General features: G+C 42.3%; 2 protein-coding genes across 25 annotated transcripts in view; one reads left to right on the top strand and one right to left on the bottom strand.

The window, feature by feature from the left end:
• Positions 1-321: 321 nt before the first annotated feature.
• On the bottom strand, positions 322-8,336 carry cep41 (centrosomal protein 41). Of its 2 annotated transcripts, none has more exons than XM_004086234.4 (11): positions 8,190-8,336; positions 7,868-7,931; positions 7,715-7,762; positions 6,409-6,470; positions 6,121-6,190; positions 5,927-6,047; positions 3,617-3,783; positions 3,473-3,540; positions 3,251-3,365; positions 1,892-2,101; positions 322-1,217 (listed from the first exon to the last, which is right to left on the bottom strand). In XM_004086234.4, the coding sequence occupies exons 1-11, from the start codon at positions 8,328-8,330 to the stop codon at positions 1,099-1,101; spliced, it is 1,185 nt and encodes a 394-aa protein (XP_004086282.2). In that variant the 5' UTR covers positions 8,331-8,336; the 3' UTR covers positions 322-1,098. The 2 variants fall into 2 exon arrangements, with proteins under 2 accessions (XP_004086282.2, XP_078804374.1); XM_078948248.1 differs by lacking the exon at positions 8,190-8,336 and adding an exon at positions 8,057-8,075.
• Positions 8,332-14,937, top strand: part of poc1b (POC1 centriolar protein B) — a 48,218-nt gene continuing 41,612 nt past the window's right edge. For 15 of the 23 annotated variants that reach the window (XR_013656278.1, XR_002289663.3, XR_013656277.1 and 12 more), the window contains exons 1-6: positions 8,332-8,442; positions 8,929-9,079; positions 10,801-11,071; positions 11,302-11,386; positions 14,417-14,588; positions 14,679-14,858. Coding sequence is in view for 18 of the 23 variants with exons in the window: in XM_020701532.3 (XP_020557191.1) it covers positions 11,021-11,071; positions 11,302-11,386; positions 14,417-14,588; positions 14,679-14,858 (488 nt within the window). In the remaining 5 variants the exon portion in view is untranslated. Of the gene's footprint in view, positions 8,443-8,532; positions 9,080-10,800; positions 11,072-11,301; positions 11,387-14,416; positions 14,589-14,678; positions 14,859-14,937 lie in introns of those variants that run through there. The other 8 variants (XR_013656279.1, XM_078948238.1, XM_078948235.1 and 5 more) reach the window with 4 other exon arrangements.

Genomic DNA, 14,937 nt, shown 5'->3' with positions numbered 1-14,937 from the left:
ATGGCATCTTCCATTTTCATGACGCCCCTTGAGGTGGCCTTACAAGCCTCAAGAACACTGAAAGACACACCTGAACTCCCCTTTAGATGTAACCGCACCTGTCTACGACCCGTGGACGGGACAATCCAAAAACCTACAGCACCGTATGCAACCGTAGAGGTGCATGTGACCAACGCTCACCAACACCATTACCTGTGCCTTTTATTTTTAATTTTTAAAAAGAGGATCATTGACATAAATGCTGTTTTTTTCTAGCCTCATTAAATCCAGATTTCTTAAAGCCCCCCCCAAAAAAAAATCAATAGAAAATAGGAAACAAACTTAAAGAACGTTTCCCTTTTATTTAAACAATTACATACTCTAATGCAATGTTAGCACTGTTGAGACATTATTTCAAAACAAAATAATGCAAGTTTAGACTGATGCTGCGCACGCATTCTTTCAAAACAAACTTTATATTCTCACACATTGCACTTCAGAGACTAATCAGTTTTGACATTTCCCTAATGTTCGGGGAAAAGGTGAAAACAGGACTGCGGATTGCTCCAGAATCCTTTCCCCGTACGGACAGTGGCAGAGAAGACTTCATTTACAGAAACATCAACCGGAAAACAAGGTTTAAGGAGTTTCACAGAGGCAATACATGAGGTCCTGCTCAGCTGTGAAATGAATATTCATGTTCCCCTAAACCTGTTGACACCATCAGGTCCAGCCTCAGTGTGACATGAGAAAACAGCAACATAGAAGTGAAACACAAGCAAAAATGTCAATTCATTACTCATCCATATGCAAACGAGAAATATACATGTGTCCAAGATTCACAAATGTGCTGTGCAAAAAGTCAAAAAAACACACTTTTTATTGGAAATGCATCATCAAACACCACTCACTACATGGTTTAGCTGCCCATTGAACTGAATGGAAAGTAGATACTGGTTGTAACTGTAATTGTGTGGAATTTTTCACGTTTGGAGGGAGGCAAGTGCAAGAAATCTGTCAAAGTTTTCCCGTCACTACAGTCTAAATGAAACCACACTTAGAATTAGAGTTTTTTTTCTTTGACAACATATTGTGAACTGCAGCACACAACTATTGAAACTATTTCCAGGGCCTGCTGCTTTGAACCCTGGAGTTGCCCCCCCTGGCTGTGGAGGAGCAGACACGACTGGAGCCTTTGGAATGGCCACTCCCAGAGGACAGGCGGCTGGACAGGCCACCTGCAGGGCAAACGTTAACACGTTAGCACAAATCCAGTCTTTAGAAACGTACATGTGTATAAAGCAGACGCTGGAATACGCATTTCCCAGCCCAGTGTGAACCTAGCATTGAGCTGCATCCACTACAGCTACGTTCACAACCCCCCAGGCAGCGCATGCATGTTAAAGCAGCCAGTTTGAATGAAAAGTCTGTGTAAAAACACATCAATGTGTGTTTCAGGCTTCCGTGTTCAAAAAATCTCACATTCATGCATTGCCACCAACATTTTTGAGACCGTTATTGGGCTCCACAAAACCTGCAACCTGTATTGTTGAAAGTTAAACCAGGACAAACTTTGACCAATCAGAGACTCTGATTTGGTAATGACATGTGGACGATGTCCCTTGTAACTCAAGGAAGTGCCAACTGTTCGAAACTTGATCTTGGAGGAGAAAATGCTTTGAGCAAGATTCACGAGACATTTCACACCAAGCCTCTTCTAACCCCAGGTGGCAGACATGCGCTAGTAAACTGTAAGAAGCCCCTCCCTGCTTGTCCAGTGTGAACACCCTAGCGCGGGCATGCATTCAAGAGCGTGCTAAAAGCACGTTCAAGAACATGCGTCACATGCTCAGTGTGAACGTTGCAAAAAGTGTCATCAGTTTCAATGGGCCGGTGGTTAGTGCTCTCTTACTGTTTGTGTTGGTGGGAAGTAGAACCTCTTCCAGCTGATCCTGGATCTCTGCCAGCTCTTCTGGTGTAAACGTCCACCTCTGGTCTGCTGGCTGCTGCAGCCCCGAGCTTTTTCTCCCTTTCGACGATGCATTATGGGGTGAAAGGCATGAGGCTGGGATGCAGCCTGTTGTCATCCCTCTAGGAAACTTTTGTGCGATTACCTTTAGACCTGGAAGAGGAAAAAGTTCATGCCTTTCATGACTTCAGTCTTTCAAACTGGCAAAAGCATATGAATAAATGTCTTGGAGTTTCAGCAAAAACATGGCCTACAGCCTAACAGAAAACGCAAAACACATTTTAGATTATTGAAATTGTGCAGCATTTGCTTTTACGCAGCCTGGAAGCTGTTTCATGTTATGAGAAATATAAATGCGCACATTTAAACACAGTTTTGGTTAGCCAAATTTCTCCTCCACGATGAATTTTTATTTGGCAATTCCATGTTTTGAAAGAAACGCTTCCCATGTGTCACCACCAAATCGGAGTCCCAGATTGGTCAAAGTTCAACTGGTTTATCTTTCAATGCGCGTTCAATGGACGTGTGAAAACGGTCATAGAAACTTTAGTAGCGATCCGTGAATGTGACAATTTTGAATGTGGAAGCCTGAAACATGCATACATGCGCATTTACATAGACTTTTCATTGAAAATGGCTGCTTGTCTCATGATGCTAAAGCGACGGACTGGCGACCTGTTCAGGGTGTACCCCTTCACTCAACAGCAGCTGGGATAGGCTCCAGCAGCCCGTGATCCCAAAAGGGACTAAGCCGGCTTAGATGGATGGATAGATGATATATGAAGTCAAAAGCTGCTGCTGTGTGACAGAAACCAAAAGCGTCATGCTTTCATTTCTACCGCTGGTTCTCACTGGTGTGATCCAACACAAACGCCACCTCTTCAGATTCCTCTCTGTCTGCCTTTAAGCTCATTGACAGCAATTATATACAACAGATTATGGCCCATGTACTCAAGGAAAACATGGTCATTCCCGTTTTAACCTATAGATGAATTACTTAAGTGGTGATAAAAATGAACACAGCAAACAAATATGCTGTCATTTCTGTGTGTGAGTCAGGTCACTGTACGTTGTGTGATATTTTGTGGGGTTTTTATGTCATCAAAGATCTCAAATCCTGGTGTGGAAAATATCTCAGGCATGATTCAGTTGCAAATGTTTGCAAAGGAATGCAGGTGTGTATTTACACACTTGCTCCCACTGAAGCATCTCATTTCAGTCAAATGGAAAGGATTTAAAGGCAGTGCCGGTCATAAAGTCATAAACTCCTCCTGACTGGGCTCCAGACACTCCAGGGCTTACCTCCACAGAGCATGAAGAGGTTTTCGAACCCTCGCTCACACATGGCCGTAGCAGCCTGGCTGGCTATCCTCTCATCTTCATCGTACACAATGATGATCTTCCCTGGAGCATTTTTCTATCAATTATTACAGTTAAGTGTCTTGATAAAAAACTGTGATAGGAAAGTATTTACACTGCTTCTGTTTAAAATGGGAGAACTGGTGTGTTTGTGCTGAAGGATACGTATTCCAGCACTTCTTTGGTGTAGGGATTCATCGTCCGCGACAGCATGCCGATGGGGAAGCTGTGGGCTAAAGGACAGACAGACGACTCGTTTTTGTTTCGTCTTTGGTTTGATGAAAGAGTTTCATGGTCGTAGTCGCCCACCGCTGATGATGTGACAGAGGTCGTACTGCTCGCGCTCCCGCACGTCCAGCAGCAGGTAGGGGCAGTCGGGGTAGGGCCTGTCAGCACACACAGCGTCAGGCAGCAGGTGGTCTTCTACTCTGTGGTCATTATTGTCCACGTTCAGCTCACCAATGCCGCTGATGACACTGAAAGGGAGAGACAGAAATGCTTAAGAAATAGTTATTACGGTCTCACTGTAATCATCTTCTGATCTATTGTAAAAGCAAACCCAGTGGCCTTTAATTATGATTATTTCATCTTTAGCCCAAATCATAAAACCTGTCATTTTCTAGGACATAGTTTCTGCAGAGCGGTTGATCAGAGACTCACCCTCTGAGTTATGGGTGGGACCTATGGGTGGGACCGCTGGCGGACAGCAAACCCACATCCCTTCCCCTCCCCACTGCTGAGATCTCGGAGTATTTTTTGTCACAAATAAAATCGAAAACAACATTTTTTTCATTTGCTCCTGATTCACAACAATTTGGATCAAGAAATCCTCAGCAATGCCACTTGGAGCTTCATTTTCTTAATATACGTCCTCCATCATCAGAGAAATTCCCCAGGAACATCTTAAAAATACTGTTTCCATCAGAGTGACTCATCCGTGCATTGAAGAACAATGACTTTTCTGTTTTGTTTTAAAGTGTTGAAAAAGTCACAATTCCAAATCTTATTTTTGCTATCAAGGGTCCCACAAAGTCCATATCTTATCCGAGATATAGTGATACCATAAACAACTATGTTTGTTACGTCCCTCTTTAGGGAAGAGGGGGAAAACAGGAAACAAAAAAAAAAAAAATGCGGGGGCGGGGTTTATTACACACCGCCGTTTATTTGGGTGATACAACATGAAAACCAAGGAAACTAACCAACAAAACACCAAGGTTTTGTGTGTGTGCACATACACACACAAACCATGCAGGCAAGACCGAGGGTCGTAACAACACTGAAGGTTCTTCATCTTAGGAAATCTAAGAAAAAGTTTTGACTGGAAAAACGACACAATATTTGATGACATTGATGAAGTTGTTTGAGGTAAGAACTTCTCTAAACAAGAATTTAAACTGTATATGAGAACTGGACTGAGTGACTCCTCCCCCCCTGGCGTTCCAAACAGGAAGTACCTGCTGTCTCCAAGAAGCCAAAATCCTATTGTCGTCTATAGAGAAATAAACAGCTGTTACTCAGTCATTCTATTGGTCAGAAGAACCATTCTGCCTTTTTTTAAATCTTCTTGCTAATCTTAATTTCTTTTCATGATATGTTTTCTGTCCTGCAGGCTATTCAGGCTATAAACTGACCAATCAGCTGCCTTGCTGAAAGCATGTGGTTCCTGCTGGCCCCACCTTGATCGTTCGAGATGTTGGATAGATTTTTCCGAGCCCACTTTTAGTGGAAGGAGTGTGGATTTTGAACAAGTTTAGTCCTGACTGGCAACAGTGTTGCCATAGAAACGTTGACTCGGACCAATCACTGTCTTCTGGCTCCAACATGGCGACATCTGTAGAGCTGATCAATGACAACTGATTTGGCTTCATTTTGCTGGATCAGGAAGTACCAACTGTTTTCTATTGTTGACGTCACACGTGTTCAGTCCAGTTCTATTGTACAGTAAATGGGCGGCCCACAGTCTACCTGCTCTGCTCCATTCTGATCATCCACTGTCAGACGAATAGATCCACGAACGTCTTTGTTTCCTCGTCTGAGCTGGAATCTGGATCTAAACTGGACGGCTGGATAACTGTGACACTGCTCACCATTGATGTTGCACCGGTTATGTTAGCTTGGGGCTGTGAGCCAGCAGGACAGATTGTAAACAGAGAGCTCTCAGCAACTAAAAGGGGGTAGGGTTGCTCCACACCAACAGTCCTATCCATAATTCAGAGGTGAATTTCTGATTAACTCCTCCCACTCGCACAAACTAAATGCAGGGGTGGCAAACCCTGGTGCTCAAGAGCCTCAAGAGTCTGTTTTCCATCCCCCCCTTGACTGCTTGATGCTGATAACCTAAATCAGGTGTGTTCAGTCAATCAGGATGTTAAATCACTTGATTCAGCTGATCAACAGCAAGCTGGTGAGGGAGAGCTGGAAACCAGGCAGGGTTGAGGCTCTTGAGGACCAGGGTTAGCCACCCCTGCTCTAATGCATGAGCTCCAATGACAGTCTAACTGATGCAGATTTTCCAAATTACTCACAAACAATGACTAGAAAAACCCAGGAGCAGTATGATTTGATACAATTAAAAGAACTGAAGTTGTCTTTGAAGGAAACTGCAGTGAAAAATACCTTAGAAGCGTTGACCTGGCAGTGTGGCAGGAATGATTGGATTCTCCTGATGGGGATGAGGCCTGAGGGGAGATGTCAGTGTGACTCTCTAGGTCTGCATCAGACCCTGCAAACAGGCTGTCTGCAAATGGGAGATGAACAGAATGTAGCACAGGGACTGGTTCTGACTCCACAAAAGCAGGCTGAAGCGTTACCTTCAGGATCTTGTGACCCATCATCAATCTCACTTCCATTGGAGTCGGCTACAGAGGCTACCTGTAGCACCTAATGTGAAAAACACAAAACAAAACGTGAGAAAAACTGTTCTCCACGGAGATACTCTGAGACAAAGCTGTTATTCTCAAATCAGAAACGAATGTGGATTCATTTAGAATAATTAATAAACTGGCATTTGTTTGTTAAACACCCTTACATTTGAAAATAAAATTGGAATCTAATGTTTGCTTTAACATCTTAAACATGAAGGTTGCATTTGTGCTTACCAGCTGTGCAAGTGTTGTGAGTTTTATTCTTTTGAAGATTTCATCTTTTCGATAACGATAATCTAAAAACAAACAAAAAAAAGAACAATTTGTAAGTAAAAAGTAATGATTTAGCAGTCATTTAACCTGGGAGTCGTGAGATTAGTTATTTAACTGCTGCAAAGTTCAGACTCAGACTCAGATTTACTTTATTCTCTCTGGCGGACATGAATGCCATGAATAAAACATACAAACTAGTAATTATAAACATTAAGTGTTTTTGAGTTCATCAAATACAGTCAATGATTGTAACTAATAGGTTAGCAGATCTATTAGTAGACTTCAAAACATGCTTGCTTAAAAGCACGGTTGCTGCATTCATTAAAGGTGAACACATGGATCCCTCAACAGAGAAAATTGCAGCATCAATGAGTGTCTTCATAATTTTCCACTGAACTGACATTTCCCCCACCAGATACATTTTAAATTGAGCAATTATTTTGGCGCCAAACAAACAATTTGGGCAATGGATGCGGTCATAAGCCAGAGGCTGGCAATGTCCCACAAACGTCTCTATTAAGGAGCCATTCTGATGAAAATGGTGTTTTTGCTGTTTTTAACATGTTAGACGTAGAAAAGCCGCTGGGTGGGCCACAAACTCCCGGCTCCGCTCTATTCTGATGCATCCACCTGTAGACAAATAGACCCATGAACATCTTTGCAGTGGGTCTTTAACTTAACTCACGTCAGGGTTTCTAAACTGCATTAATGACCTTAGTTTACAGACAGATTTGACACACTTATCTGAAAAAGGAAAACTTTTTCACATGTATTGTAGGAAAAACCTCCTTTAAAGGCCCACTCCAATCTTCTTTTGATCTATTTTCAGTGTTCCCAGTGGTTTTTTAATTACGTATATGCTGTTTTTAGCCAAAAGCCCCCCAAAATGTGTCGTTTCCTAGGACATAGTTTCTGCAGAGCAGCAGGAGTTCACCTCTGACTTGTGGGTGGGACTATTGGCGTGGAGTAAGTCTAACCTCTTCCCATCATCCAGCTGTTAACAGACACACACACCCCCATTTGTCTGTAAGTGGATGCAGCAGAATGGAGCAGAGGAGGGAGCTTGTGGCTTGCCGTAGTAACTTGTACGTCACACTGACAAGCTTTTCCATCTGCTCCTGATTCACATAAAGGAATACTAAGAAATGTTTCAGTGGATTGGGTCTTTAAAGTCATATTTATAATCAAAGTGGATCAGATTGAGAGTTATAAGCTGAGCTGAACAACTCCATGATCCACACATTACAGCAAACATTTTGGGACTCACTTTTTCTGATTTCCTCCAGTCGTTCCATGTATTTTGTCATGCTGCATCCTGGATGTGGTCAGAGCAACACGCAGAGCAAAAACACATCATGAACCTCATTTCTGGGGATTCAACCATACAGAGATGTGCCCCCTTGCTTGTAAGTCACCTGACCTGTGTCCAGCTTTGTTTTGACGTAGTCATACTTGGCATTTTTTGGAATCTTCTTTTTCATGTACTGAAAGAAGGACAGAAAATGACTGTTTTTGATTTTATTAGCCATTAAATACTTACATTTTACCATAAATTTAAAAGATATCGTCCATAATATCTACTGCCGTTGACGTTGCTGCTTTAACTTACCGACTAGGTTAGCTAAATTAGCCTGACAAGCTAATTTTATTCGGATACACAAAATGTAAAAGCTATCGCACTCTATGTTTTACTAACTAGGGAGTAAAAAGTACGTAATTGGGTTTATTTTATCCAACTTTACCTCTTGGTTGCCGACTCCGCGATTCAGAGACATGTCTTTTAACTGACTTGCTAACATTTCTTCACATTTCAACAACGTGTCTGCTGATTGGCTGTCGTGTTTCAGAACATCCAAAGAAAGAAGCAGATGCTGTGACGTCATCCATAGAACGCCCAGGACATGTTTTGAACAACTGTTGCTTAGCAGCGAAAGACGCTCCAGCTTGGAAACGTTTGAGTGAAAGTTTGTTGTGAAGTTGACCTTTGCCTTTTAAGTTAGTAATGTGAAATTTTCCATTCCATTTTAAAGTAAACAAAGTAAAAACGTAAACAAAATACTTCTGGATATTTCGTAAAAATATACGCTAACTTTGTTGCACGGACAAACGACATTGCTCACATGGGTTTGGCTAAAATAAGTTATAACGCAATATTTTATATAGAAAATTTTTATATGTATAAAACTCATTGATGCTGGGTGAAATTCTATGTCTGTTATATCATAGACACATAACTATTGTATTCTCTAAAATTTTAGATATTTATTTGAGAGGTTTTCTGTTTGAGAGAATGTAATATACGACTTTCCTTTTTTACTTTGAACGCAGCAGTCTTAGTAGTTGAAAAAGGGAAAATTTAACAACAACAACCTAAACCGAACAGAACAATGACCTCCTGTGTTCTGTCTTTTTCGTGTCATAAAGATTTCTAAATGAATTTATATATAAAATATGATCTACTTTTCCTCGCGTTTCAAAAAGTCGATCCTGGCCTCGGTGCTCGACTGATCGGGGCTGACTGAGGAGTTTGTAGAAGACGATTGTCATGAAGACGAAGAGGAGCGGGTTTGTTCAAACCTTCAACAAAATAAGTTGATTGTTTGATCACATTTCCTTGATGGCGTCAGTTCTGGTAAGAAGGACTTTTTTGAACGAGTTTTTGTTATTGTGGGTAAATCCTTTAATCGATAAGCGGCTGTCGCTGATCAGTCGGTAACTTTGCTAGCAGCTCTCTCTCGTCTTGGCTAAGAGAGGATTTACTGATTTTTAAAAACATAATCACTTTTACACACGAGGCTTCCTTTCCGATCAGTAATAACGTTCGTTCAGGCACCTGCTGCAAATCCACCTGCAGCTGAAGTCGTTGGCAGAGGGCTTGTTTTCCCTTTACTGACACATCCAAAATTACAGAAGATATATTGTCATCCAACATGACAGCCTACTGGTCACCTGTCCAACTGTTTAGTCTGGTTTCTGCTGAAAGAAAGACAACAGGAATTCCAAGAACCACTGGATACAGCCGAAGAGGATGCAGTATCCTCTTCTCTGCAGAAGAGCATCTCTGAACGCACAACACATCCAACCTGGAGGCAGATGGACTGCAGCAGCAGAAGACCACACCAAGTACCACTGCTGTCAGCTAAGAACAGGAAACTGAAGCTACAATTCACACAGACTCACCAAAACTGGACAATAGAAGATGGAAAAACGTGGCCCTCTGGTCTGATGAGTCTCCATTCTGATGCCATATTCAGATGGTAGGGCCTTGCATCAACAGTTCAGACTGGTGGTGGTGGTGTCATGGTGTGGGGAATATTTTCTTGGCACACTTTAGACCCCTTAGTACCAATTGAGCATGGTTCCAACGCCACAGTCTACCAGAGTAATGTTGCTGATCATGTCCATCCCTTTATGACCACAGTGTAACATCTTCTGATGGCTACTTCCAGCAGGATAAGGCGGCATGTCATAAAGCTGGAATCATCTCAGACTGCTTTCTTGGACATGACAATGACTTCCCTGGACTCAAACGGTCTCCAGAGTCACCAGATCTCAACCCAATAGAGAACCTTTGGGATGTGGTGGAACGGAAGATCTGCATCATGGATGTTCAGCCGAGAAATCTGCAGCAGCTGTGATGCCATCATGTCAATGTGGACCAAACTCTCTGAGGAATGTTTCCAGTACTTTGTTGAATCTGTGCCACCAAGGATTTAGGCAATTCTGAAGGCAAAATGGGGTATAAAGTGGATGGTGAGCGTACTCGGCTACTCTAGCCAAAAAATAAAAATAAAAATTCCAAAGTAATACAATTAAGGAAAAAAAATGTAAAAGGGGGAAAAAAGCATTACATACATAAACAGATAAATAATTTAAGAATTTTATAGCTTTCCTAGTTTCCAATTTTTGAAGGGCATTGCAGAATAGGTTTATTTCAATAAAAAAAAAAAAACGTTTGGGCTTTGTTTAAAAAAACAACATTTATTTAATAAAATCCTAAAATGATTTGTGAATTGTTAACTAGGAATCGTTTGTCTTTGTATGTGCAAAAGTGATGGTGAGATGAAGCCCCATGAAGCTCTGAAGCTTAATTTGCTCCATGCTGCCATCAAGTGGATCAAAAAAGTATAACAGGCCGAGTGATGAGACCAATCATGATCATTGTGGCTCTGGAGGAAAGATTTATATTGAACAAATGAATGATTAAATACGTAAATGTTTGTCATATCAATGTGAATTATGACTTTATTAACACGAAGTCGGTTTTCATGATACAATTACTGGGTTCAAAGAAAAACTAGGAACACATCATCGATGAGGATGTAATGTCTTTGTGCTTGTGTTACTTTACAGCTGTGCTTATGTGACGATCGGGAGAACAACAGTTTCTCTGAAGTCTTCAAACTATCACTGACAGGAACTCTCCATCAAACGCCCACATTTTAAACGTCACCTGAAGGATTCATATCGCTGTCAAAACTCGCGGCACAATCTGAACCACATCCTGAACCAGTCATGTGGTACAGCTGAGTGACGAGCCTTTGGACGCCATCATCTTCAGCTCCTCCCCTAAATGAAGCAAGCCTTGATACATGCATTGAGGAAACGCCCCTTCCGCTGCTCAGTACACACCTCAAAGCCCCGATACAAACATCCCATCTACTAATATAAAACCAAATTGAAAGTTTTTAGATGTAGTTGTATTGTTTTGTAGAAAGCCAGTTGTATAAATCCTGATACAAATCCTATTCACCAAGTGTCAATCTTAAAAAAATGTTTGTAGGTTTCAATATCATTTGTTACAAGGGAGGCATTGACAAAGTTTGATTTTCTGATTGTGTATTGTTGTTGTAGGAGGATCCCGCCCTGGAGAGGCACTTTAAGGGCCACAAAAACGCCGTCACCTGTGTCCACTTCAATCCCAACAACAAACAACTGGGTAAGTTTGCTGCTGAAAAGAACACAAACTCATACTTTTTTTTCAAAATTCTCTCAGGAATTAGTTTTATGCAACAAATAGTTTGTTTTCTCTGAATGCTCTAAACCAGGGGTCGGGAACCTATGGCTCTCGAGCCATATATGGCTCTTTTGATGGTCACATGTGGCTCGCAGACAAATCTTTAATTATACTTTTTTTTTTCATTAGACCAGTCCTTCTCAGGCGCGATGCCAGAGGCGCGCAGTAGTAGCAGTGCTTAGAGAGAGAAATCTGCGCCAGCGCTATCAGTTTACAATTATCTATTATTTCACAGAGTTTGTACCAGCTGGAAACCTGTGAATTGACGTGCCTAAAACTGCGCGCTCCCGTCTCTGAGAAAGAGCGCGCAGATGCGGGGACGGGATGTGTGAGGGAGAAAGCAGAGGGTGGGGCTGAGGGGTTGTGGGGACAGGCAGCAGGTGAATCGCGCAGGGATTGTAAAAACGTAAAACCCGCTTCCCGTCACTCACTGCAGCGTGTGAGTGTGTGTTTGGCTCCCCGTCTGCATGTGATCAGTCTGTCTCACATCTACAGAACATTCAGACCTACGATCACGTTTAAAGTCTCAACGCCTGAACGAAGCAGAAACTCACCACGTATCAACCAGACTAGAACATCAGCAAAACTACCACGAGAAATACTCATCATTTATTAGCAACAGAATAACAATGTTATTAAAAAGAATCCACAGACTTATTGTACTTTAAAAATGTTGAAATTAAATCAAATGCACACATTCATTTGTATATTTAGTTTTAAACAAATTGTCGCGGACTGAGTTGGATGGCTGTTGGGCCGCGTTAAAAGTTCTGGAGTTCATTGAACGCGTCAAGCAGAGATCTGATTGGCCCTCAGTTCTGTCGCTCAGCCTGTTGTTAGGTAGTTTGGACCAATGGGGTTCAGCTATGGGCCGAATAAGGGAAATGGGAGGGGCTGGAGCGGGAGCAGGGGAATATAAAGTTGGGAGACGCGCTCTCGTGTCGGCGGGAGAGATTCAGGAGTTGCTGAATTAATTGTACGGCGTTTGTTGCGGTCTGCAGTAATCGGAATAAAGAACTTTAAAAGAGGTTAAGTCTCCGTGCCTCAGTGTGGGGAAGGGACACTACATTATTGTATGGCTCTTTCGAAATTACATTTCAAAATATGTGGCATTTATGGCTCTCTTGGCCAAAAAGGTTCCCGACCCCTGATCTAAACGGTGTCGGTCAGACTAGTTCACATGTAGCTCTGCAGAAAGCTTCTCCTGATCGTTCCAGCTAATGTCTCTGCTGCTCTGGCTCCTGTTAAGCACAGTTACATACCATATACCGGTAGTTTTTATGTATTCTATTTTGTTAGTTTTGTCTTTGCACTGCAAATGGTGATGACTTCAATGTCATTGTCCAAGTGGACAGTGACAATAAAGGCACATCTATCTATCTATAAAGGCACATCCATCCATCCATCCATCCATCCATCCATCCATCCATCCATCCATCCATCCATCCATCCATCCATCCATCCATCCATCCATCCATCCATCCATCCATCCATATTATATTGTATATCCATATTGTTCATATTATGCCATGTTTAAATCAAACAACCTGTGTCATTTTCTTGAAAATAGTTTCTACATAGAAGCAGGAATTCATCAGAACTTAATCTCTGAGTTGTGGGCGGTACTGTTGGCGTGGGGCAACGCCACCCCCATTCAGTTGCTGAGAGCTCTCTGTTTACACTCTCTCCTGCTAGCTTATAGCCCCTCACACCTCCAAGCAAACATTTGTGATGCAAACAAATGGCGAGCAGTGTTGGAGCTATCCAGTCGAACTCATAAATTGTTAGGCTTTATTTTTTTTCATGAATCTCCTCCATCACCAGAAAAATGCTACAAGGACATGTTTCAAAAACACCAAAAACATGATTTTCATCAGAGTGGATCTTTAAAAGGTTACCAGTCGTGGCTTTGTAAATAAGAGGGGGTCTGAGTTGCAGGAACCCAAAATGTTCCAAGTGTCCCCTGGTTAGGCTTAGGCCTTAGGCCCTGAGGATGCCCACAGGGGGCTAAAGGGTCTGGCTAGGGGTTAGGACAGCGGTGGGCAAACCTTTTGACTCATGGGCCACAGAGGGTTCTAAAATTTGACAGAAGGGTTGGACCAGGAGCTGATGTGTGGAGTGTTTTGTTAGTCCACCTCATCAGAGAAGGAAATCACATGGAATCTGGATGAAAACACGCTTGAACTGAATTAAAAATTGATGTATATATTTTAAAAGCCAACATTTAGGATTTTGTTCTGGTTTTAGAGCCGATCGCACCAATGGGTTGATCTCACTCTAGGAAAACACAAAACTAGAGAAATGCTGCATTCATGTGCAGTTGGAATGATCAGAATCATTGGAAAATGTGTTGTTTTCTTTCACATGAACGTTGAATAACTCTTTACATCTTAGCAAAGGTCCCATCATTTGCAGAGCACCATTTATGAGCGGCTCCAGAATTACAGGGAAAATAAAAGGATTATCTATTCCAGTGTGGCGGGTCAGATTAAGTCGCATTTGGCCCCCGGGCCGTAGTTTGCCCCCCCCCCCCCCCCCCCCGGGTTAGGATGTACACATCATACAATGATGAAGAGGTTAAGGTCTCTTCTGTTGTGTTTGTTTCACGGCCATTTATTTGTCTGTATGTATTTTTTTCATTGTTTTTTTCTGACTTTATTTAAACTATTCCATAAATCAAATCCTCTCCTTGGGATGTGATGTTCTTTTCATTCTCTGTTCTCTGAATCAAAGGTTTCATTATTTCTTAAACAGTTTAGACACTTAAAATGTTTCCTTTTTTTAATTTACCAAATCTTTTCAAAATGTTTAAACCTTATTTGCCAGTGATCCTAAACGGAAACATCTTGAATTATTAATGTACATTTTAGAAAACATTTCATGTAGTTTAGTCATCTCCTGACTGCTGCCTGTCCATCTATATCTAAACAGCACTTTTTATTGACCCCCCAGCATCAGGATCAGCAGATAAAACCGTGATGATCTGGAATCTGGCTCCTAAGGGGAGGGCTCTTCGTTTTTTTGGCCACCAGGATGCCGTCACAGGGGTGCAGTTCTCTCCATCCGGCAAGCGGGTGGCTTCTTCCTCCAAAGACAGGACCGTCCGATTGTGGACTCCTTCCATGTACGCATCCATCCGTCACTCTGAAGCGAAATCAGAGGGTAGGATAAATGGTCTGATGCTTAAATGTGATGTTGCGTTTGTGGACAACAGGAAGGGGGAGTGTGCGGTGTTCCGAGCCCACACAGCTGCTGTGCGCAGTGTGGCTTTCTCTGCTGACGGCCTCAGACTGGTGACGGCGTCTGATGACAAGTCGGTGAAGGTGTGGAGTGTGGACCGGCAGAGCTTCATCTACTCCCTCAACCAGCACACCAACTGGGTTCGCTGTGCCAGGTACCCTGCAGCTGGGGGAAGTGTACGTCTATGATTATGAAGCAATGCCCCCCACCGCAAATGAGAACAAAAGTCACAG

This window comes from Oryzias latipes, chromosome 6 (assembly GCF_053564925.1).
Source record: "Oryzias latipes strain Hd-rR chromosome 6, Olatipes_Hd-rR_3.1".
Taxonomy (NCBI): domain Eukaryota; kingdom Metazoa; phylum Chordata; class Actinopteri; order Beloniformes; family Adrianichthyidae; genus Oryzias; species Oryzias latipes.
The sequence above is the reverse complement of the archived record's forward strand: the minus strand, read 5'-3'. Positions and strand labels throughout refer to the sequence as shown.

Bases quoted from the DNA above. Each gene is read 5' to 3' on its own strand.
- cep41 (XM_004086234.4), bottom strand. From the start codon at position 8,330: ATGACGTCACAGCATCTGCTTCTTTCTTTGGATGTTCTGAAACACGAC. The intron at 7,763-7,867 runs GTCAGGTGACTT...GACCACATCCAG, and splicing joins CAAAACAAAGCTGGACACAG to GATGCAGCATGACAAAATAC. The intron at 3,784-5,926 runs GTATTTTTCACT...TCTCCCTTTCAG, and splicing joins GCCAGGTCAACGCTTCTAAG to TGTCATCAGCGGCATTGGTG.